General features: G+C 37.6%; 1 protein-coding gene across 1 annotated transcript in view; it reads right to left on the bottom strand.

Annotated features, from left to right (window-relative positions):
- Nucleotides 1-4,954: 4,954 nt before the first annotated feature.
- Nucleotides 4,955-22,740, bottom strand: part of FAM185A (family with sequence similarity 185 member A) — an 83,282-nt gene continuing 65,496 nt past the window's right edge. The window contains exon 8 of the mRNA XM_055590166.1: nucleotides 4,955-11,710. Within this exon, the coding sequence (XP_055446141.1) occupies nucleotides 11,598-11,710 (113 nt within the window). The 3' untranslated portion in view covers nucleotides 4,955-11,597. The remainder of the gene's footprint in view (nucleotides 11,711-22,740) is intronic.

Raw genomic sequence — 22,740 nt, 5'->3', positions numbered from 1 at the left:
TCTATGAGTTCTTCTAACAATCACGATTAAAAAAAGCCAAATCAAGTACTGCTACTATGTAACTTTTCTACTTTAATTTCCTTAATCAAACCAATTGTTTTGATGAGATTATCAAATCTAGGTTACAGTTGTATACAAAACAATCCTGACAGATGTGATGTTTTTGACAAGAAATTTAGAAGCTTCTCCTTAGAAAAGAAAGCAGAAGGCTATATAAAAGAGTAAGCGTTTTGAGTGAGAGCAACGACATTAAGGATCTGTAAGGCTTTATTATAAATGATATAGATATACACTTTAAAAAGAAACAAAGCTTTCTAATAATTTCTAGACACTTAACAAGAGAGATCTAAATGCCAATTAACCCAGGACTCATTTCAACATTTGACTTAACAGTCAGAGGCAAATTAAAAAGAAACAGTCCCTTTTAGTCCCTGCAATGTCTCTGAAAGATCTTTTTTTATTGAAGTACAGCTGATTTACAGTGCTGTGTTAGTTCAGGGGTATAGTACAGTGATTCAGTTACATACATGCACGCACATAAGTTATTACAAACCCTTGAGTTCCCTGTGCTTTTCAGAAGATCCTTGTTTGTTATCTATTTTATATATAGCAGTGAGTACATGTTAATCCCAAACTTCTAATTTATCCTTCCTCCCACCACCTTCCCTTTGGTAACCATAAGTTTGCCTTCTGTCTGTGGGGTTATTTTTATTTTGTAAATAGGTTTGTTTGTATCTTTTTCTTAGATTCCCTATATAAGTGGTATAATATGATATTTGTCTTTGGCTTACTTCACTTAGTGTAATAATTTCTAGGTCCATCCTTGTTGCTCCAAATTATTTCATTCTTTTTATGACTGAGTAATATTCTGGTGTGTGTGTGTATATATACATATCTATATATATTTCACATTTTCTTTATCCATTCATCTGTTGATGGACACTAAGGTTGCTTTCATGTGTCCTGACTATTGTAAATAGTGCTGCAATGAACACTGGGGTGCAAGTATCTTTTCAAATTATAGTTTTTGAGTGGGAGTGCTAGATCATATGAAAGAAATTGAAGAGCAATATTGTGCAGGAACCTGGAATGTTAGGTCCATGAATCAGGGCAAATTGGAAGTGGTCAAACAGGAGATGGCAAGTGTGAACATTGACATTTTGGGAATTGGTGAATTAAAATGGACTGGAAGGGGTGAATTTAACTCAGATGACCATTATATCTACTACTGTGGGCAAGAAGAAATGGAGTAGCCATCACAGTCCACAAAAGACTCCAAAATGCAGTACTTAGATGCAATCTCAAAAACGACAGAATGATCTGTTTGTTTCCAAGGCAAACCATTCAATATCACAGTAATCCAAGTCTATGCCCTGACCAGTAATGCTGAAGAAGCTGAAGTTGAATGGTTCTATGAAGACCTACAAGACCTTATAGAACTAACACCCCAAAAAGATGTCCTCTTCATTATAGCGGACTGGAATGCCAAAGTAGGAAGTCAAGCGCTACCTGGAGTAACAGGCAAATTTAGCCTTGGAGTATGGAATGAAGCAGGGCAAAGGCTAATAGAGTTTTGCCAAGAGATGCACTGGTCTCAGCAAACACCCTCTTCCAACAACACAAGAGACGACTCTATACATGGACATCACCAGAATGGTCAATACCGAAATCAGATTGATTATATTCTTTGCAGCCAAAGATGGAGAAGCTCTATACAGTCAGCAAAAACAAGACTGGGAGCTGACTGTGACTCAGATCATGAACTCCTTATTGCCAAATTCAGACTTAAATTGAAGAAAGTAGGGAAAACCACTAGACCATTCAGGTATGACCTAAATCAAATCCCTTACGATTATACAGTGGAAGTGACAAACAGATTCAAGGGATTAGATCTGATAGAGTGCCTGAAGAACTATGGATGGAGGTTTCATGACATTGTACAGGAGGAAGTGATCAAGACCATCCCCAAGAAAAAGAAAGGCAAAATGGTTGTCTGAGGAGGCCTTACAAATAGCTGAGAAAAGAAGAGAAACTAAAGACAAAGGAGAAAAGGAAAGATATACCCATTTGAATGCAGAGTTCCAAAGACTAGCAAGGAGAGATAAGAAAGCCTTCCTCTGGGATCAATGCAAAGAAATAGAGGAAAACAACAGAATGGCAAAGACTAGAGATCTCTTCAAGAAAATTCGAGATACTAAGGGAACATTTCATGCAAAGATGGGCTCAATAAAGGACAGAAATGGCATGGACCTAACAGAAGCAGAAAATATTAAGAGGTGGCAAGAATACAAAGAAGAACTATACAAAAAAGATCTTCATGACCCAAATAACCACTATAGTGTGATCATTCACCTAGGGCCAGACATCCTGGAAAGTGAAGTCAAGTGGGCCTTAGGAAGCATCACTACAAACAAAGCTAGTGGAGGTGATGGAATTCCAGTTGAGCTATTTTAAATCCTAAAAGAAGATGCCCTGAAAGTGCTGCACTCAATATGCTACCAAATTTGGAAAACTCAGCAGTGGCCACAGGACTGGAAACGTCAGTTTTCATTCCAATCCCAAAGAAAGGCAAGGTCAAAGTATGTTCAAACTACTGCACAATTGCACTCATCTCATAAGCTAGCAAAGTAATGATCAAAATTCCCAAGCCAGACTTCAACAGTATATGAACTGTGAAATTCCAGATGTTCAAGCTGGATTTAGCAAAGGCAGAGGAAACAGAGATCAAATTGCCAACATCTGTTGGATCATCGAGAAAGCAAGAGCATTCCAGAAAAACATCTACTTTTGCTTTATTGACTAGGCCAAAACCTTTGATTGTGTAGATCGCAACAAACTGGAAAATGCTTAAAGATATGGGAATACCAGACCACCTGACCTCCCTTCTGAGAAATCTGTATGCAGGTCAAGAAGCAACAGTTAGAACTGGACATGGAACAACAGACTGGTTCCAAATCGGGAAAGGAGTACATCAAGGCTGTATACTGTCACCCTGCTTATTGAACTTCTATGCCGAGTACATCATGTGAAATGCTGGGCTGGATGAAGCACAAGCTGGAATCAAGAGTGCTGGGAGAAATATCAATAACCTCAGATATGCAGATGACACCACCCTTATGGCAGACAGTGAAGAAGAACTGAAAAGCCTCTAGATGAAAGTGAAAGAGGAGAGTGAAAAAGTTGGCTTAAAACTCAATATTCAGAAAGCTAAGACCATGGCATCTGGTTGCATCATCACTTCATGGCAAATAGATGTGCCAACAGTGGAAACAGTGAGAGACTTTATTTTGGGGGGGCTCCAAAATCACTGCAGATGGTGACTATAGCCATGAAATTAAAAGATGCCTGCTCCTTGGAAGAAAAGCTATGACCAACCTAGACAGCATATTAAAAAGCAGAGACATTACTTTACCAATAAAGGCCATCTAATCAAAGCTATGGTTTTTCCAATAGTCATGTATGGATTTGAGATTGGACTATAAAGAAAGCTGAGCACCAACTGTGGTGTTGGAGAAGACTCTTGAGAGTCCCTTAGATAGCAAGGAGATCCAACAAGTCAATCGTAAAGGAAATCAGTCCTGAATATTCATCAGAAGGACTGAAGCTAAAGCTGAAACATCAATACTTGGGCCAGGTGATGTGAAGAAAAGACTCATTGGAAAAGACCCTGATGCTGGGAAAGACTGAAGGTGGGAGGAGGAGGGGACAACTGAGGATGAGATGGTTGGATGGCATTACCAACTTGATGGACATGAGTTTGAGTAGGCTCCGGGAGTTGGTGATGGACAGGGAAGCCTGGTGTGCTGCAGTCCATGGGGTGGCAAAGAGTCGGACATGACTGAGTGACTGACTTGAACTGAACTGAACTAAAATTAGCTAAATGCTTTTAGTAATTCTCCCCTTTCTTAGGTTGGTTTTGAAAGGTTTTGAAATAAGCAGTATCACTTAGCTGTGAAATGGTTCCTGGAAGTGGATTGCTGCGGAATCAACTGAGTAGGAAATTTTAACACCTAACCCGAGACATAAGATGACTGTACCAGAGGGTGATTTTTAATTAAATTTGGAGATTCTGGCAGCTGCAGAGAAATTGGCTTCTGACCCCTAAGTATTTCGAGAGCATAACTGGAAAGTTATGCAAGATGCAACTGCTTTCTAAAGGAATAAAGCCTGCCTGGATAAAACCACAGTAAGGAGAAACATACCCACTATGTTTCTCTAGAAACCAGGCAGGGTATTTAACTGTCAAAGCTTGCTCCAAAATTCTTTGAGTAAGGTCCTGTCTTAAACAAAAACAAGAGACACATTTGTTCTTTATGGGGAGACAAATTTTATAGTAGCAGAAATGAAAGAAAAAGGGTAGGTGTTAGAAAAGGTTGGCTATGAAAGGGGACTAAGAAGTGGAGTGAAAAAGTGGTGAAACTGTTAAGTTCTGGGTGCAAATTACTCAAGGTATCCATATTATTGATACTTAGGTCTTCAGATCTTAAGCATTTGAAATATATAGGTCTGTGTTCAAGACAGTAAAATATGTGACTTTACCTTTCAGTTTGGACTTGAATCTGTCATCCAAATATGTACTATTCCTTTAATAATTGAAAATACAGTTGACTGCTGTATATGCTCACCTTTCTGGCTATTGTTGACTAAGTTCATAAACTTTATTTTTAGTCATGAAAATGTTTATATAATTGCAGAAGGTGGAAAAGATGATAAAAATTGACTTATTGCCTCCCAGTGCCCTCTACTTAATAATTTAATACACACACACCACAACCACATCAAACATACTAACATGTGAGTGTTGTCCAAACCCATACAAATTATAATTTTATGAAGTACGAACTAAAAAGAGACTGTGAGATACCTGACAAACCTGACCTTTTGCTTCATAAATAAAAAGTTAAAAACAGAACTCCAAACAAATTAAATATTAACAAAAAGAGACTATTACAGGTCATTTTTGGAAAGGTTTATTAGAAAATCAGAATTTAAGAGCAAAGAAATACAATCCAACAGATAACATTTATTCAGTATTGTATAATTTAAATCTTCCAGGGGTAAACAAGGTTTGACAGAAAGAAAATTCATAAAATAACTTAGATAGTACATTACTGTAAAGTGAAAATCTATTTTCATACAACTGGCTATAAAGTAGTTGAATGCTACCCCACCACCAGAATGCATTATGCCTTAAATTACATTAAAAAAAAGAATCAGTAGCAATTGCAAAAAAAAAAGAATCAGTAGCAATTGCATCATATTTGTGATGTATTTTATTTGTATATGTATTTGTGATGTAGCCACAGCTTAAATTTATATTGTTGTCATAAGTGCTAAGTAAAAACATTTTATACAAGAGCCCTGGTACAAAGAATTTTAAAATAACTGCCCCCTATTACCTATTATTTTTGTATAATTTCTTAAGTGGAAACTATGAATATGATGAAATATCATTTTATGATTACATTAGATTAGATGACAAAACAAAGATTATCCTGAGTAGGCCTTACCTAATCCTCTGAGCTCTTTAAAAGCAGTTATCTCAAGCTGGTTGCAGAAAAAGAACTAGATCTTCAAAGTATGAGAAGGACTAATTGCATTATTGCTGGCTTGAAAATGGAGAGGGCCGCATGAGAAGGGATGCAGGTGGTCTCTAGAAGCTTAGAGTGATTGCCAACTGACATAATGGAAACATAGATCTCAGTCACACAGTCATGATGAATTGGAGTTTGCCAATAAAATGAATGAGCTTGGAAGTAGACTATATTTCAGATCATCCAGATGAGAATTCAGTCTGGCCAACACCTTAAGTCCAGCCTTGCAATACCGTGAGCAGAGAATCTAACCACCCTGAGCTCCTGATCTACAGAACAGTGAGCTGATGAACAGGGTTTTTTTTTTAGCTTAATAACTCATATTAAAAAAAAATTAATCAGGTATGGTTGATATACAATATTATGTAAGTTTAAAGTATTCAACATAGTGACTGACAATTTTTAAAGGTTATATTCCATTTTAGTTATTACAAAATATTGGCTATATCCCATGTTGTACCATATGTTCTTGGAGCTTATTTTATATACAGCAGTTTGTACCTCTTAATCCCCTAACCATATCCTGTTCCTCCCCACTTTCCTCTCCCTACTGGTAACCACTCGCATGTTCTCTGTATCTGTGAGTATGTTTCTTTTTTAAAAATTATATTCAGTAACTATATTTTTCAGATTCCACATATAAGTGATATTATATAATATGCATATTTCTCTGACTACTTTCACTTAGCATAGTACCCTCCAGGTCCATCCATGTTGCTGAAATTTTCATTCTTTTCATGGCTGAGTAGTATTCCATGGCATTTAAATATTTGTTTATTTATCTGACTGTGCTGGGTCTTAGTTGTGGCAGCTGGGATCTTCAATCTTCATTGCAGCATGCAAACTCTTAGTTGCAGCATATGGGATCTGGCTCCCTGACCACAGATTCAACCTGGTGCCCGTGCATTGGGAGTGTGGAGTCTTAGCCACTAGATCAATAGGTAAGTCCCTTATTGTGTTTATATATAGCACATCTTTTTTATTCATTCACCAGTTAGTGGACACTTAGGTTGCTTCCATATCTTAGCAATTGTAAATGCTATTAATATTGGGGTGCAAATATCTTTTCAAATTACTGTTTTTTGTTTTTTCAGATAAATAACCAGGAGTAGAACTGCTGGGTCTTATGTTAGTCCTAGGTTTTGGGGTGTTTTTTTTTTTTTTTTTGCAAAACCTCCATACTGTTCTCCATAGTGGCTGCACCAATTTACATTCCCACTAAGTATAAGAAGGTTCCCCTTCCTCCACATCCTTGCCAATATTTTTTATTTGTGGTATTTTATGATGATAGCTATTTTGACAAATGTGATATCTCATTATGCTTTTAATTTGAATTTCTCTGATTATGATGATGTTGAGCATCTTTTCAAGTGATGATGGCCATTAGTACGACTTGTTTAGAAAAAAACGTCTATTTGGATCTTCTGCCCATTTTTTAATCTTTTTTTTTTTTTTTTTTTTACATTGAATTGTAAGAGCTGTTCATATATTTTGGATATAAGCCTCTATTGGCTGTGTCATTTGCAAATATTTTCTCCCATTCAGTAGGCTGTCTTTTTATTTTGTTGATGATTTCCTATGTTGTGCAAAAGTTTTAAAATTTAATCAGGTCCCATTTATTTTTGTTTCCACTTCCTTTGCTTTAGAACTCATCCAAAATATTGCTACAATTTATGTCAAAGAGTGTTCCACCTATGCTTTCTTCTTGACATTTTGTTTCTGGTATTACATTTAATTCTTTAACTCATCCTTAATTTGTGTTTGCATATGGTGTTTTCATTCCAATCCCAAAGAAAGGCAATGCCAAAGAATGCTCAAACTACTGCACAATTGCACTCATCTCACACGCTAGTAAAGTAATGCTCAAAATTCCCCAAGCCAGGCTTCAGCAATATGCGAACCGTGAACTTCCTGATGTTCAAGCTGGTTTTAGAAAAGGCAGAGGAACCAGAGATTAAATTGACAACATCTGCTGGATCATCGAAAAAGCAAGCGAGTTCCAGAAAAACATCTATTTCTGCTTTATTGACTATGCCAAAGCCTTTGACTGTGTGGATCACAATAAACTGTGGAAAATTCTGAAAGAGATGGGAATACCAGACCACCTGATGTGCCTCTTGAGAAATTTGTATGCAGGTCAGGAAGCAACAGTTAGAAGTGGACATGGACCAACAGACTGGTTCCAAATAGGAAAAGAAGTATGTCAAGGCTGTATATTGTCACCCTGCTTATTTAACTTCTATGCAGAGTACATCATGAGAAACGCTGGACTGGAAGAAACACAAGCTGGAATCAAGATCGCCGGGAGAAATATCAATAACCTCAGATATGCAGATGACACCACCCTTATGGCAGAAAGTGAAGAGGAACTAAAGGGCCTCTTTATGAAAGTGAAAAAGTTGGCTTAAAATCAACATTCAGAAAACGAAGATCATGACATCCGGTCCCATCACTTCATGGGAAATAGATGGAGAAACAGTGAAAACAGTGTCAGACTTTATTTTGGGGGGCTCCAAAATCACTACAGATGGTGACAGCAGCCATGAAATTAAAAGACGCTTACTCCTTGGAAGGAAAGTTATGACCAACCTAGACAGTATATTCAAAAGCAGAGACATTATCTTGCCAACAAAGGTTCGTCTAGTCAAGGCTATGGTTTTCCCTGTGGTCATGTATGGATGTGAGAGTTGGGCTGTGAAGAAGGCTGAGCACCGAAGAATTGATGCTTTTGAACTGTGGTGTTGGAGAAGACTCTTGAGAGTCCCTTGGACTGCAAGGAGATCCAACCAGTCCATTCTGAAGGAGATAAGCCCTGGGATTTCTTCCGAAGGAATGATGCTGAAGCTGAAACTCCAATACTTTGGCCACCTCACGCGAAGAGCTGACTCATTGGAAAAGACTCTGATGCTGGGAGGGATTGGGAGCAGGAGGAGAAGGGGATGACAGAGGATGAGATGGCTGGATGGCATCACCGACTCGATGGACGTGAGTCTGAGTGAACTCTGGGAGTTGGTGATGGACAGGGAGGCCTGGCATGCTGTGATTCATGGGGTCGCAAAGAGTCGGACACAACTGAGTGACTGAACTGAACTGAACTGAACTGATGGTGTTAAGAGAATATTCAAATTTTATTCTTTTACATGTACCTGACCAGTTTTCCCAGGACCACTTATTGAAAAGACTGTTTTGTGTTTTTTTTCCTATTATATATTCTTGCCTACTTTGTCACAGATTAATTGACCATAAGTGCATGGGTTTATTTCTTGGCTCTCTGTTCTGTTCCACTGATCTACACCCTTGTTTTTGTGCCAATTCCAAACTGTTTTGATTACTCTAGGTTTTTAGCACAGTCTGAAGTCATAGCATGTGATTCTTTCAGCTTCCTTCTTCTTTCTGAAGATCATTTAGTTATTTAGGGTCTTCTGTGTTTCCATACAAATTTTAGAAATACTTAATTGTGTGAAAAAATGCCCTTGGTATTTTGATAGAGATTGCATTGAATCTGTAGCCTGTCCTGGTTAGTATGGTCATTTTATAAAATTAATTTTTCCAATCAATGAACATGGCATATCTTTCCACCTGTTTGAATCACCTTCAATTTCTTTTATCAGTGTCTTATAGTTTTCCAAATGCAAACCTTTTACCTCTTTAGGTAAGTTTATTCTTAAGTATTTTATTATATTTGATGCATCAGATGGTAAATGGGATTATTTTCTTAATTTCTCTGATAGTTCATTGTTAGTGTGCAAATACCAGATTTCTCTGTATTAATTTTGTATCCTGCAACTTCGCAAATGTAGTGATAAGCTCCAGTAGTTTTGTCAGTGTCATCTTTAGGATTTTCTGTGTACCGTATATCATCTGCAAACAGTGACTGTTTCACTTCTTCCTTTCCAATCTGGATTCCATTTACTCCTTTTTTTTTTTTTTTTGTCTGACTGCTGTGACAAGAAATTCCAAAACTATGTTGAATAAAACTGGCAAGAGTGGGCATCCTTGTCTTGTTCCTGATTTTAGAGTAAATGCTTTCAGCTTTTAACCACTAAGTATGATGTTTGCACTGATTTGTCATATATGGTCTTTATTATGCTGAGATATGTTCCCTCTAGGCCCATTTTCTAGAGTGTTTTTAAACATAAATGCATGCTGAACTTTGTCAAAATCTTTTCTTCCATCTATGGAGATGATCATGTGGTTTTTATTATTCAGTGTGTTAATATGGTGTATCACATTGATTTGTGTATACTGAGAAATTCTTGCATCCCCGAGATAAATCCCACTTGATCACCATGTATGATCCTTTTGATATATTGTTGGATTTGATTTGACAATATTTTGTTGAGTATTTTCACATCAATATTCATCAGTTATAATGGCCTATAATTTGTATATGTGTATAATTATCTTTGTTAGTTTTGATCTTATGGTGATTCTGGCCATGTAGAATGAGTCTGCAGTGTTCTTTCCTCTGCAATTTTTTGGAATAGTTTAAGAAGCGTAAATGCTAACTAGTCTCTAAATGTTTGGTAGGATTCATCTGTGAAGCCATCTGGTCATCGACTTTTTGTTTGCTGGGAATTTTTTGTCACTAATTCAATTTCATTACTTATAATTGATCTGTTCATATTTTCTGAGTCAGTCTTGGGAGTCTACTGTTGATTCCTTTTAGCATACATTTTTAGGATTTGCCTGTTTCTTCAATGTTGTCCCCTTTGTTGACATATAGTTGTTTGCAGTAGTCTCTTTTGGTCCTTTGTATTCCAGTAGCATCAGTTGTAAATTCTCCTTTTTCATTTCTGACTTTATTGATTTGGATCTTTTTTTCCTCGATGAATCTGGCTAATGGTTTATCAATTCAGATTATCTTTTCAAAGAACAAGCTCTTAGCTTCACTGATCTTATCTACTGTATTTTTTTAAGAGTCTATTTCATTTATTTCTGCTCTGATTTTTATTTCTTCCCTTTGACTAATTTTGGGTTTTGTTTGTTTTTTCCAAGACAGGAAAGTTTTCAGCTATTATGTCTTCAATTATGTTCTTAGCCTCTTTCTCTCTATTCTGTGGGGTTCCTAAAATGCAAATAAAAATGAGCTTGACATCTCAGAAGTCTCTTAAAATGTCCTCATTTCTATTCATTGTTTTCAGCATAACTGATTTCCACTACTCTGTTTTCCAGCTTCAGATCCATTCCTCTGTATTATTTAGTCTACTACTGACTGATTTTAGTGTATTTTTCATTTCAGTTATTATATTCTTCATCTATGCTTGGTTGTTCTTTTTTTCTTTGTTAAAAACTTCTAACTTATCAGTCTGTGCAGCCATTCTTTTCCTAAGTTCTTTGGCCATTTTTATGAGGACATCCTTAAACTCTTTCTTGGTTAGATTTCATATCTCCTACTTCACTTAGTTCTTCTTCTGGGGTTTTTATCTCAATACTTTGTTTGGAACATGGTCCTCTGTTGCCTCATTTTGCCTAACTAGCTGTTTTTGTTTTTTATGTATCTGACATGTTGGTTATGTTTTCCAATCATGAAGAAGTGATCTTCTGTGTTCCAGCAGTGCACTCTCATCAAAAGCTATATGCCTTAGGAGTTCCCCCTATGAGGGCATGGGTCTGTTTTGGCAGACTGACTGGGTAGGTGGTCTGGTAGGCTTGGTTGGCCCCTGATCTGTTTGGTTGCCAGGTGCTTCCTTGTGCACAGGCTGCTGGCCATTGGTTGATGGAACCAGGTAATGAGGTGGTTGACTGTAGAGGCCTTGGGGCTAGTGCTAGGTAGTGTCAGCATCCAGGAGATCCCAGGACAAACAGGTATTTTTTAAAGTCAGTAAGTTTGTGGTAATTTGTTATGAAAGAAAACTAACAGCAAAGTACAAATTTTGAAAAGATTTCTCCAAGACATTCCAGTTTGTTGTTTTCAACATTTGTATGAACACTGGTATTTGCTTTTTTGTAGTCATAGATCTACTAGTCATTGTTAAAAATTAGAAATATAATTCAAGTCATTCAGTCCTGCAGCTTCAGGGACTGAAACCAGCTTTGGCTTCTAAAATGTACAGTTCCTTTTGGGGCATCAGCCTTAATCCATTTTTCATGTTTGCTTGTTTGATTCAGGAATCCTGAAACACAAAATTGTATAAAGTTATATCCTGATTGACAAGAGCAATACTGACTACATATATCCTAACAATATATCTCTAAAACTAAAAAACATTTCAAACAGCAAAAATCTTGGTAAAGATAGCCTGAATTGGAAGAGTTGCAAAGAGGTTAGTTACCTGGGCTTGTTCTCTCCTTTTTTTCTCCTCAAAACAACATGGAAAGAGAAACTACTCTGTTTTTTATTTATTCATTTTTGTATGCAGGTTTTAAAAAGAGCTTTATTTAAGTATAACTGACTAAATAATGCATGTATTTAAAGTATGTGATGTAATAAGCTTTTACATATGAAAAGTCTGAAGAACCATCCTCAAGAGGTTTGACAGAAAACAACAAAATTCTGTAAAGCAATTATCCCTCGATTAAAAAAAAAATGAACATATCCATCACTCCCCAAAATTTCCTTGTGTCCCTTTGTAATATTTCCCTCCTGCCCTGCCATGCCTGTCGTATCTGCACCTCTTCCAATCTCTCAACAATTACTAATCTACTTTGTGTCACTATGAATTAGTTGCATTTTCTAAGATTGTAATAAATAGAATCATGCAATATGTACCCTATGTAGTCTTTTAAAAAATATCTAGGTTCTTTCAGCATAATTATTTTGAGGTTTGATCACATTGTAGCATGTTTCAGGTGGTTTCCTTATACACACGCTGATCCATACTTTGCTAAATAGTCATGGGCACCCCATATAACCCAGCTCACTCTGGAACTTTCTCTTGTTAACTTTAGCAGCCCTTATCTCTTCCACGTGGTGAATCTGTTGGGCTCTGCCTGTGTTACCCCTCTCCCTGCCCTACAGCCTAGAAACTCTCAAGCTAATGAGCTATGGCAATCATTGTGCTCACCTGTTTGTTTGTTTGTTTGTTTTTTTGCCATCTCTAGTCTGCTGCTGCTAAGTTGCTTCAGTGGTGTCTGACTCCGTGCGACCCCATAGACAGCAGCCCACCAGGAACCCCCGTCCCTGGGATTCTCCAGGCAAGAACACTGGAGTGGGTTGCCATCTCCTTCTCCAATGCATGAAAGTGAAAAGTGAAAGTGAAGTCGCTCAGTTGTGTCCGACCCTCAGCGACCCCATGGACTGCAGCCCACCAGGCTCCTCTGTCCATGGGATTTTCTAGGCAAGAGTACTGGAGTGGGATGCCATTGCCTTCTCCGTCTCTAGTCTTCTAGTTCTCTTTTTTCTTTCAATCAAGGTAGTTAAGGTGTTATACCTCTGGCATTCCACTGCAATTCTGGACTTAAGAAACCAGTCAAATCTGAACTGAGGAATATTGTGAATACACTGTTTGAATTCATCATATACATTTTCTTTGTTGAATCCAAGCACACAAATCAAGGAAACAAACTCTCTTCTCTACTATAGTTTTCTCCTTCCTTAGTATATATGATGTTCTCACCTGCTGAAAAGGTACTTTGTACCATTCAGTCTTTGTGTTAAGACTTTGTATCTTTCTTTGATACAAACCCTCTGAATTCTTGCCTCTCCCCTTTGATCTGAGCCATAATCTTGTCTATTTCTTTATTGCATCTTTCACAAAAGACAGTTGAGTATTCAATGACTTCCTCTGGAGATTTTTCCTTCCATTTCTTTTGCTGTATTTCCAGTATCATCATATCCCAGTTTCTCATGAAACTGCTGAAAATCTTTCTCATTCAACTGGTGAATCTTTGTGTTAGAGGCTTCTCTTTTTCCTCTAATCTTCATTACTAAGGGATTCACAATTTTGTCAACTTTAATCTCTTCATCTTTTTGTGCCTGTACTACATTTAATAGATCATGATTTCAAGGTATCTATAACCAACAGTTTTTCTATAGTATAATTTCTTTTTCTAGTAATTAAAACAAACATTGAGGAATGAACTGGTAATTCGCAATCAGTTCAATTCAGTTGCTCAGTCATGTCCGACTCTTTGTAACCCCATGGACTGCAGCATGCCAGGCTTCCCTGTCCATCACCATCTCCCGGAGGTTGCTCAAACTCATGTCCTTCAGTCGGTGATGCCATCCAACCATCTCAGCCTCTGTCATCCCCTTCTCCTCCTGCCTTCAATCTTGCCCAGCATCAGGGTGTTTTCCAGTGAGTCAGTTCTTCACATCAGGTGGCCAAAGTATTGAAGCTTCAGCTTCAACATCAGTCCTTCCAATGAATATTCAGGACTGATTTCCTTTAGGATGGACTGATTTAATCTCCTTGCAGTCCAAGGGACTTTCAAGAGTCTTCTCCAACACCACAGTACAAAAGCATCAATTCTTTGGTAATTCTGAATACCAATCGTTAAAACAACCAGGAATAATTAGAACTATTATTTTTTTACATATTTTAGCAACAATAGTAAAGTGTCAAAAATAGTAAGGGTTTCCCAAATACCTAAGATCTTTTGTTGTTCAGTTGCTCAGTCATTTCTGACTCTCTGTGACCCCATGGACTGCAGCAAGCCCATTTTCCCTGTTCTTCACCATCTCCCAGAGTTTGCTCAAACATGGCCATTGAGTCAGTGATGCCATCAAACCGTCTCATTGTCTGTCATCCCCTTCTCCCTTCCATAAGCAAGCAACTCATGATTGGGGAGGTAAAATCTTTTAAAAAGTAAGACCTTTTACCTCCCCAATCATGAGTTGCTTGCTTATGGAAAGAGAAGCCAAATCTACCTATTTCCTTCTGCAGCAACAGAGAACATGCACAGTGCTATTACTACTAACAAACTGAACACACAAGTGATTATAGCTTATGAAAAATACTCACAAGCAAGACAGTTTATAAAGTTCCATTTAGCTTGCTGGAAAAGAGCTTTCTCTTGCCAATAAGTAGTTTACTAAAAGCTCTGAACTTTGGGTTGAATCTGTGGAGACTCTAATTCTAATTTGTAAAGTTTATAAATTCCTTCCTACAAAAATCTTGTAACATGGATTGGAACTTGGAGTTGCAGAAACCTTGTTCCTTTTTTAATTCCCTTTGCCAATGAAAATCAGGTAATATTTTTTGACCAATAAATGGGAAATGACTATTCTATCCTCATGTGGCTTGGCTTCCATTAATTGGGAAAAAAGTTTATTCTCAGGATGTTTTTAAACTTATGCATTTGCTCTCAAAATCTGCCATGTTCAAATTTACCCAAGTATATAAATATTCAAGTTGGACATTTATATGATTGATTGATTTCCAAATACCTAATTCAGAGGTATTATACATGGTGATTGCAGACATGAAATTAAAAGAAGATTACTCCTTGGAAGGAAAGTTATGACCAACCTAGATAGCATATTCAAAAGCAGAGACATTACTTTGCCAACAAAGGTCCGTCTAGTCAAGGATATGGTTTTTCCAGCGCTCATGTACGGATGTGAGAGTTGGACTGTGAAGAAAGCTGAGCGCCAAAGAATTGATGCTTTTGAACTGTGGTGTTGGAGAAGACTCTTGAGAGTCCCTCAGACTGCAAGGAGATCCAACCAGTCCATTCTAAAGGAGATCAGTCCTCGGTGTTCTTTGGAAGGACTGATGCTAAAGCTGAAACTCCAGTATTTTGGCCACCTCATGTGAAGAGTTGACTCATTGGAAAAGACTCTGATGCTGGGAGGGATTGGGGGCAGGAGAAGGGGATGGCAGAGGATGAGATGGCTGGATGGTATCACCAACTTGATGGACGTGAGTTTGAGTGAACTCCGGGAGTTGGTGATGGACAGGGAGACCTGGCATGCTGCAATTCACGGGGTCACAAAGAGTCAGACACGACTGAGCAAGTGAACTGAACTGAATACATTATTTAACCCAAAATGAACCTGATCTAATCAGCATTAGCCATGGACAAAGATAGGGCTGTAAGGAGTAACTGGCAAAATTTCTGTCTCTTGTTTAAAAACAGGCTTAAACATCTTGGCTAAGGTGAGCTTCTTCCTGCCACCCACCCCAGCACTCCCCACTCCAAGCCCTGTAACTGACTTTATTTACCTTGGGTTCAGAGGGATAATTCTGATGCTGTCTTATTAGGAACCAATTAAATTTAACTGCATCACAGTTGAAGGATTCCCTCTTTTACATTATAAACACTAATGACCACCCAAAGTGGGAAGCACCATGCTAAGTATCTTAGGGAGGTTTAAACAATGTATGCTGCTGCTGCTAAGTCACTTCAGTCGTGTCCGACTCTGTGCGACCCCACAGACGACAGCCCACCAGGCTCCCCCGTCCCTGGGATTCTCCAGGCAAGAACACTGGAGTGGGTTGCCATTTCCTTCTCCAATGCATGAAAGTGAAAAGTGAAAGCGAAGTCGCTCAGTGGTGTCTGACCTTTAGCATGGACTCAGCCTACCAAGCTCCTCCATCCATGGGATTTTTCCAGGCAAGAGTACTGGAGTGGGGTGCCATTGCCTTCTCTGTAAACAATGTATAGACATGCTAATATCCTCAAAAAGCTTACCAGCTGGCTAAGAAAATAAATTATACACTTAAGAAAAAGCATGAAAATAATTACTTTGAAATCTTATTATTTTATGTGTTTCACAAACAAAAGCTCTAATACAAAACACAAGCACATACTGAATATTTTAATGTTGTCAACATTCTTAAACTGTTTACATACAGTCTTCCCTTGACAAAAGTGCAACCCAGGACATCTTAACAAATTTCTACCAGAAAGTATTTTTGAGCTAGTTTTAATGCTGCCCATCATTGTATTTTCTCTCAATTATCATGGATAATGACAAAGTCAACAGTAGACTAGGCTTTGAGCAAGTATACAATTAATCAGTTTTGCCCAAGAAATATTATTCTGTGTCTAATTCCACCAACTGTATTTCTCATCTCAGATAATGAATGCAGCTTTCATTTCTAGAAATTCAATTTTAGTCTGGCTATTTTCACTCAGCATAATGCCTTTAAGTTCTAGCAAAGCTGTATTAATAGATTGCTCTTTTTCACTATTGAACAGTACTCCGTTGTATGGTGTGACAATTTACTGGTAGAAGTATATTTTAGTCCTTTCCAGTTTGGGGCTATTGCAAATAAAGCTATGAATATTTGTGTACAGGTTTTTATGTGAAACACTAAGCTTCATTTCTCTAAAGTAAATGCCCAGGAATGTCATATGGATCATACGGTAGTTTCACATTTAGTTTTTTTGTTTTTTTTTTTAACAAAATGCCAGACTGAATTCAGGAGTGGCTATATTATTTTACACACCCAACAGCAATGCAGGAAAGACCCAATCTCTCCACATCCTTGCCAGTATTTGATATTATCAGTATTTCTTATTTTAGCCATGCTAATAGGTATGAAGTAGCATCTCATTCTGGTTTTAATTCATATCTCACGATTGACTAGCGATATTGAACATATTTTTGTGTTTTCACGTGCTATCTTAAATTTTCTATGGCTGTACTGTTTCTTAAATTTTACATTATTATACTTCAATGTGCACAAATCTTTTTTTCTTCATTACTGGGAAGAGTTTCCTCAGGGTGAGATTTGGCTACAGTTCAGTCTTTCTTGAATGACCAAAATAAACATGAAAACAAAACAATTTAAAAAGAAACAAACCTAGGCATCACACACAGAATTTAGATGCTCTAAGACTGGGGTCTGCACTTTGATCTCTAGTCTAGGGAGTCAGCAAATTATGGCCCACAGGCCAAATCTGGCCTGAGGCCTGTTTTTATAGCCTAAAAGCTAAGTATGACTTCTACATTTTTAAAGGGTTATAAAAAACAAAAGAGAATACACAACAGAAACCATATGTAGCCTGAAAAATCTTACATTTACAATCTGTCCTTAACATGTAAAGTTTGCAGATGAATAGAAACAAAACCTGATCTTCGTTTTTTGGTAAACCTTAACAAACAAATCTGATGTCTATCTATTACACTCCCAGGATCTTAAACTTTAACAAAATGGAGAAACAAAAATACCATAAAAGCACAAATAATCTGAAGGCAGTTTCTACATTAACTCTCTGTCAAAGTATTTTTAAGCAGCCAGCCATAAACCTATAGCATTCTTCAATGTTACCAAATTTCTTCCTTGTCATCCTGAAGCACATCTACATGACTGACAAATCAGCATTTCTCCAAATGCTATAAACTGGAAGAAAACCAAAACTTGTGTGTTCTAAAAAAGTTATTCCTATGAGTCATATCAAAAGACTAGACTTTTTTTTTCTTGTTTGGAAAGAAAATATTGCCTCTAGCTCTTAAAAGTGGCATCCTGTGGGCTTAGTCTCATTTCAACCTCTTTTCCAACCAATGAACTAGTTTTCCAATAGAAATCACAATACCATTAAATATATAAGTTTCCGGCATACAAACAAGCGGAGAACTCTCTTCTGACTTGGTAGTTTATTTTGATCCCAAATGAACTTACTTTTATCATGCTTTACATTTACAGTTTGACTAAAATAAAGTGAACCCAGTAATAATTAATACCACTCTCCCTACCATGCAGACAATGTCAAACAAACAATTGTTTGGCTGACAACATACTTTATTTCTAATACTCTCTAATCATTTAAATTGGGGCTCTTTTAAGACAAAAGAACTTTGTACCACATGCACTTCTAGTCTTAGAGAATGGCTTGATATACAATGGAGAGGTTTCAAATTTAAGTTGGTGAATCCAGTTTAAAACTTAACAGAGAAATCAATTTATTTCTAGAAATATCTAACCTAAGCTATTTACCACCTATCCAATTTACCATATATACGTGCTGTGCTGTGCTTAGTAGCTCAGTCATGTCTGACTCTTAGCGACCCCATGGACTGCAGCCCACCAGGCTCCTCTATCTATGGGGAGTGGGTTGCCATGCCCTTGTCATGCCAGGGGAATCTTGCCAACCCAGGAATCGAACTCAGGTCTCCCACATTGCAGGTAGATTCTTTACCATTTGAGATACCAGGGAAGCCCTACCATATATGGGTAGAGCACAAAACTTTAGAATCAAGGATCTCAAAAGGATTAGAGAATATATCCTAAAGAATACACTGTGCATAACTCTTTAGTAGTAAGTGTTTTAGTCTAAGAGTTCCAGGCTTTCTTTTGACCTTAGAATAGCACGTATTTATAAATCACTTTAAGAATTATACAACATACATTTATTTATCAGTGATGGCAACAACAAGGGAAACCATGGAGCAGGATATCAAATAAAATTACAGGCTGACACATGCTAACCCTGTGGGAAGCCGGAGCCCTAGGAACTAAAGTTTACTGGTGTGGCTTCTCATAGAAATCATGCTACAGATACAATCCAGACCTCTTAGCAGCGAGGGTATTTCTGTTTCTATGCCTCACAGACTCTGTAACGAAGGCCCAGAAGAGCTGAGCTCAGCTGCCTATAATAACAACTCACATATAAAGCTGCTCATTACTTCCAAAACTGGGTTTCAGATTCAAAATCTCTACAGAAAAAACAATCTGTTTAGATTTTCAAGACCTCTTAAATTATTACATCCAATTCATAAAAGAGATCTGTGGACTTTTGAGCACCAGTTTTGAAATCAAAATGAAGCATAAAGGTTTCTCTAAACCCAATAACTTGTTCATACAGCTCTCTCTACAAAAGACTGCTGAAATCTTTATCTGAAATCTCTCTGTATCACCACTCTCATGGGTTTAATCTAATATCAGAGACAACCTACAGATCCATTTGGGGCCCAATCTCATAGTGTATCATGTGCCACTCGCCAAAAGAAATCTGATTCTTGGGCTGTGAGCAGGAAATAAACTTTGTTCTGCAATTTGGTCCTTCCTGGTTTAGGAAACAGGGGCTAGAGTATAAGACATAATAACACAAAAAATAATTAAATGGGCTAAAGAGCTTCAATATAATAACAAATGAAGTAAGCATACATCTTCCTCATAGCATCCATTTATAATCATAATTTAAAATTTGATACATTTTTAAGTATAATAAAAATCTATAAATTGTAAAGTAAAAAATATTGCTAAAAATTGCTCATTATTTGACCCTTTAGCAATTAATAATCTTCTTGCTGGTAGAGAGTCTTGCCTTGATGATGATGGCTGCTGACTGATTAGGGTGGTGGTTGCTGAAGGATGGAATGGATATGGCAATTTCCTAAAATAAAATAACAATGAAGTTTGCTCTACTGACTGACTCCTCTTTTCACAATTTCTCCATAGCATGCAACACTGTTTGACACCATTTTACCCACGGTAGAACTTTCAAAATTGGAGCTAATCCTCTCAAATCTTGCTCCTGCTTTATCAATTAAATTTGTGTGATATTCTCAATCCTTTGTTATAATTTCAAGTCTGCTAGCACCTTCACCAGGACTAGATTCCACCTCAAAAATATCACTCTCTTTGCTCATTCACAGAAGCAATTCCTCAATATTATAGTTTCATCATGAAACTGCAGTAATTTAGTCATATCTTTCTGTGCTCTGCTTATAATTCAAGCTTTCTTGCATTTCCACTGTATCTGTAGTTACTTCCTCTACTGAAGTCCTGAACCCCTCAGAGTCATCCATGAGGGTTGACTCAACTTTTTCCAAACTCTTTTCACTGTTGATATTTTGACCTCTTCCTATGAAATCAAATATTCTTAATGACATCTAGACTGGTGAATCCGTTCCAGAAGGTTTTCAGTTCGTTTCGCTCAGATCCATCAGAGGAATCACTATCTTTGGCAGCTAGAGCCTTATGAAATTTATTTCTTACACAGTAAGACTTGAAAGTTGAATTTACTCCACATCAACTTGGATGTTGTATCAGCAGGCAGGAAAACAATATTAACACCATTGTATGTCTCCATCACAGCTCTTAAGTGGCCAAGTACATTGTCTCAGAAGCAATATTTTGAATTTCTTTTTTTTTTTTTTTCCTGAGCAGTAGGTAGCAACAGTCGGCTTAAAATATTCAGTAAACCGTGTTGTAAACAGATGTGCAAAACAAACCCAGGATTTGCTGTTCCATTTCTAGAGTACAGGCAGAGTCAGTTAGGTTCAGTCGCTCAGTCCTGTCCGAATCTGACACCATGGACTGAAGCACGCCAGGTTTCCCTGGATAGGTTAGGTGATGGGATAGGTTTCCCTATCCGTCACCAACTCCCAGAGCTTGTACAAACTCATGTCCATCAGGTTGGTAATTCCATCCAACCATCTCATCCTCTATCGTCCCCTTCTCCTACTGCCTTCAATCTTTCCCCAGCATCTTTTCCATGAGTCAGTTCCTCACATGAGGTGCCAAAGTATTGGAGCTTCAGCTTCAGCATCAGTCCTGCCAATGAATATTCTGGACAGATTTCCTTTAGGATGGACTGGTTGGATCTCCTTGCAGTCCAAGGGACTCTCAAGAGTCTTCTCCAACACCACAGTTCAAAAGCATCAATTCTTCAGCACTCAGCTTTCTTTATGGTCCAACTCTCACATCTGTACATGACAACTGGAAAAACCATAGCTTTGACTAAATGGACCTTTGTCAGTCAAGTAATGTCTCTGCTTTTTATTATGCTGTCCAGGTTGGTCATAGCTTTTCTTCCAAGGAGCAAGTGTCTTTTAATTTCATGGCTGTAGTCACCATCTGCATTGATTTTGGAGACCCCCAAAATAAAGTCTGTCACTGTTTCTATTATTTCCCCATCTATCTGCCATGAAGAGGTAGGACAGGATGCTATGATCTTAGTTTTCTGAATGTTGAGTTTTAAGCCAACTTTTTCACTCTCCTCTTTCACATCAAGAGGCTCTTTAGTTTTTCTTTGCTTTCTGCAATAAGGGTGGTGTCATCTGCATATCTGAAGTTATTTGTACTTCTCTGGCAATCTTGATTCCAGCTTGTGCTTCATCCAGCCTGGCATTTCATATGATGTACTCTGCATAGAAGTTAAATGAGCAGGGTGACAAAATACAGCCTTGATGTGCTCCTTTCCCAATTTGGAACCAGTCCATTATTTGAAGTCCAGTTCTACCTATTGCTTCTTGACCTGCATACAGATTTCTCAGGAGGCAGGTAAGGTGGTACTCATATCTCTTGAAGAATTTTCCAGTTTGTTGTGATCCACAGAGTCAAAGGTTTTAGCATATTCAATGAAGCAGAAATAGTGTTTTTCTGGAATTCTGTTGCTTTTTCTATTTTCTTTAGGCCCACTTAACTTCGCATTCCAGAATGTCTGGCTCTAGGTGAGTAATCACACCATCGTGGTTATCTGGGTCATTAAGATCTTTTTTGTATAGTTCTTCTTTGTATTTTTGCCACCTCCTCTTAATATCTTCTGCTTCTGTTAAGTCCATATTGTTTCCGCCCTGTATTGTGCCCATCTTTGCATGAAATGTTTCCTTGGTATCTCTAATTTTCTTGAAGAGATCTCTAGTCTTTCCTGCAGAGTAGATTAAGCATAATTCTGAAGCTGTGTAGGATTTTTGGTATGGAAAATGGACACTAGCTTCAACTTTAAGTCACCAGCTGCATTGGCCCCTAATAAAGTCTTCTGAAGCTTTGAAGCCAGACATTGACTTCTCTAGCTATGAAAGTCCTAGATGGAATTTTCTTCCAATGTAAGGCTGTTTCTTCTACATTGAAAATCTATTGTTTAGTGTAGTCACATTCATTAATTACCTTAGCTAGATCTTCTGGATAACTTGCTACAGTTTGTACATTAGCATTTGCTATTTCACCTTGCACTTTTACGATGGCTTCTTTCCTTAAACAATACTCTGTTAACTTCAAAGTTTTCTTTCGTAGTTTCCTCATCCTTCTCAGCCTTTGTAGAATTGGAGAGAATTACGGATTTGCTCTGGATTAGATTTTGGCTTAAGGAAATGTTGTGGGTGGCTTGTTCTTCTTTCCAAACCACTAAAACTTTCACCGTATCAACAATAAGGCTGTTTCACTTTCTAATCATTCATGTGTTCACTGAAGTACCACTTTTAGTTTCCTTCAAGAACTTTTCCTTCACATTCATAACTTGTTTACCTGTTTAGTGCAAGAGGCCAAGTTCACATCCTATTTTGGCTTCAACATGTGCTCCTCATTAA

Source organism: Bubalus kerabau, chromosome 8, assembly GCF_029407905.1.
Source record: "Bubalus kerabau isolate K-KA32 ecotype Philippines breed swamp buffalo chromosome 8, PCC_UOA_SB_1v2, whole genome shotgun sequence".
In the NCBI taxonomy this organism is placed as follows: Eukaryota; Metazoa; Chordata; class Mammalia; order Artiodactyla; family Bovidae; genus Bubalus; species Bubalus kerabau.
Note: the sequence above shows the minus strand (reverse complement) of the source record. Positions and strands in the feature narration are given on the sequence as shown.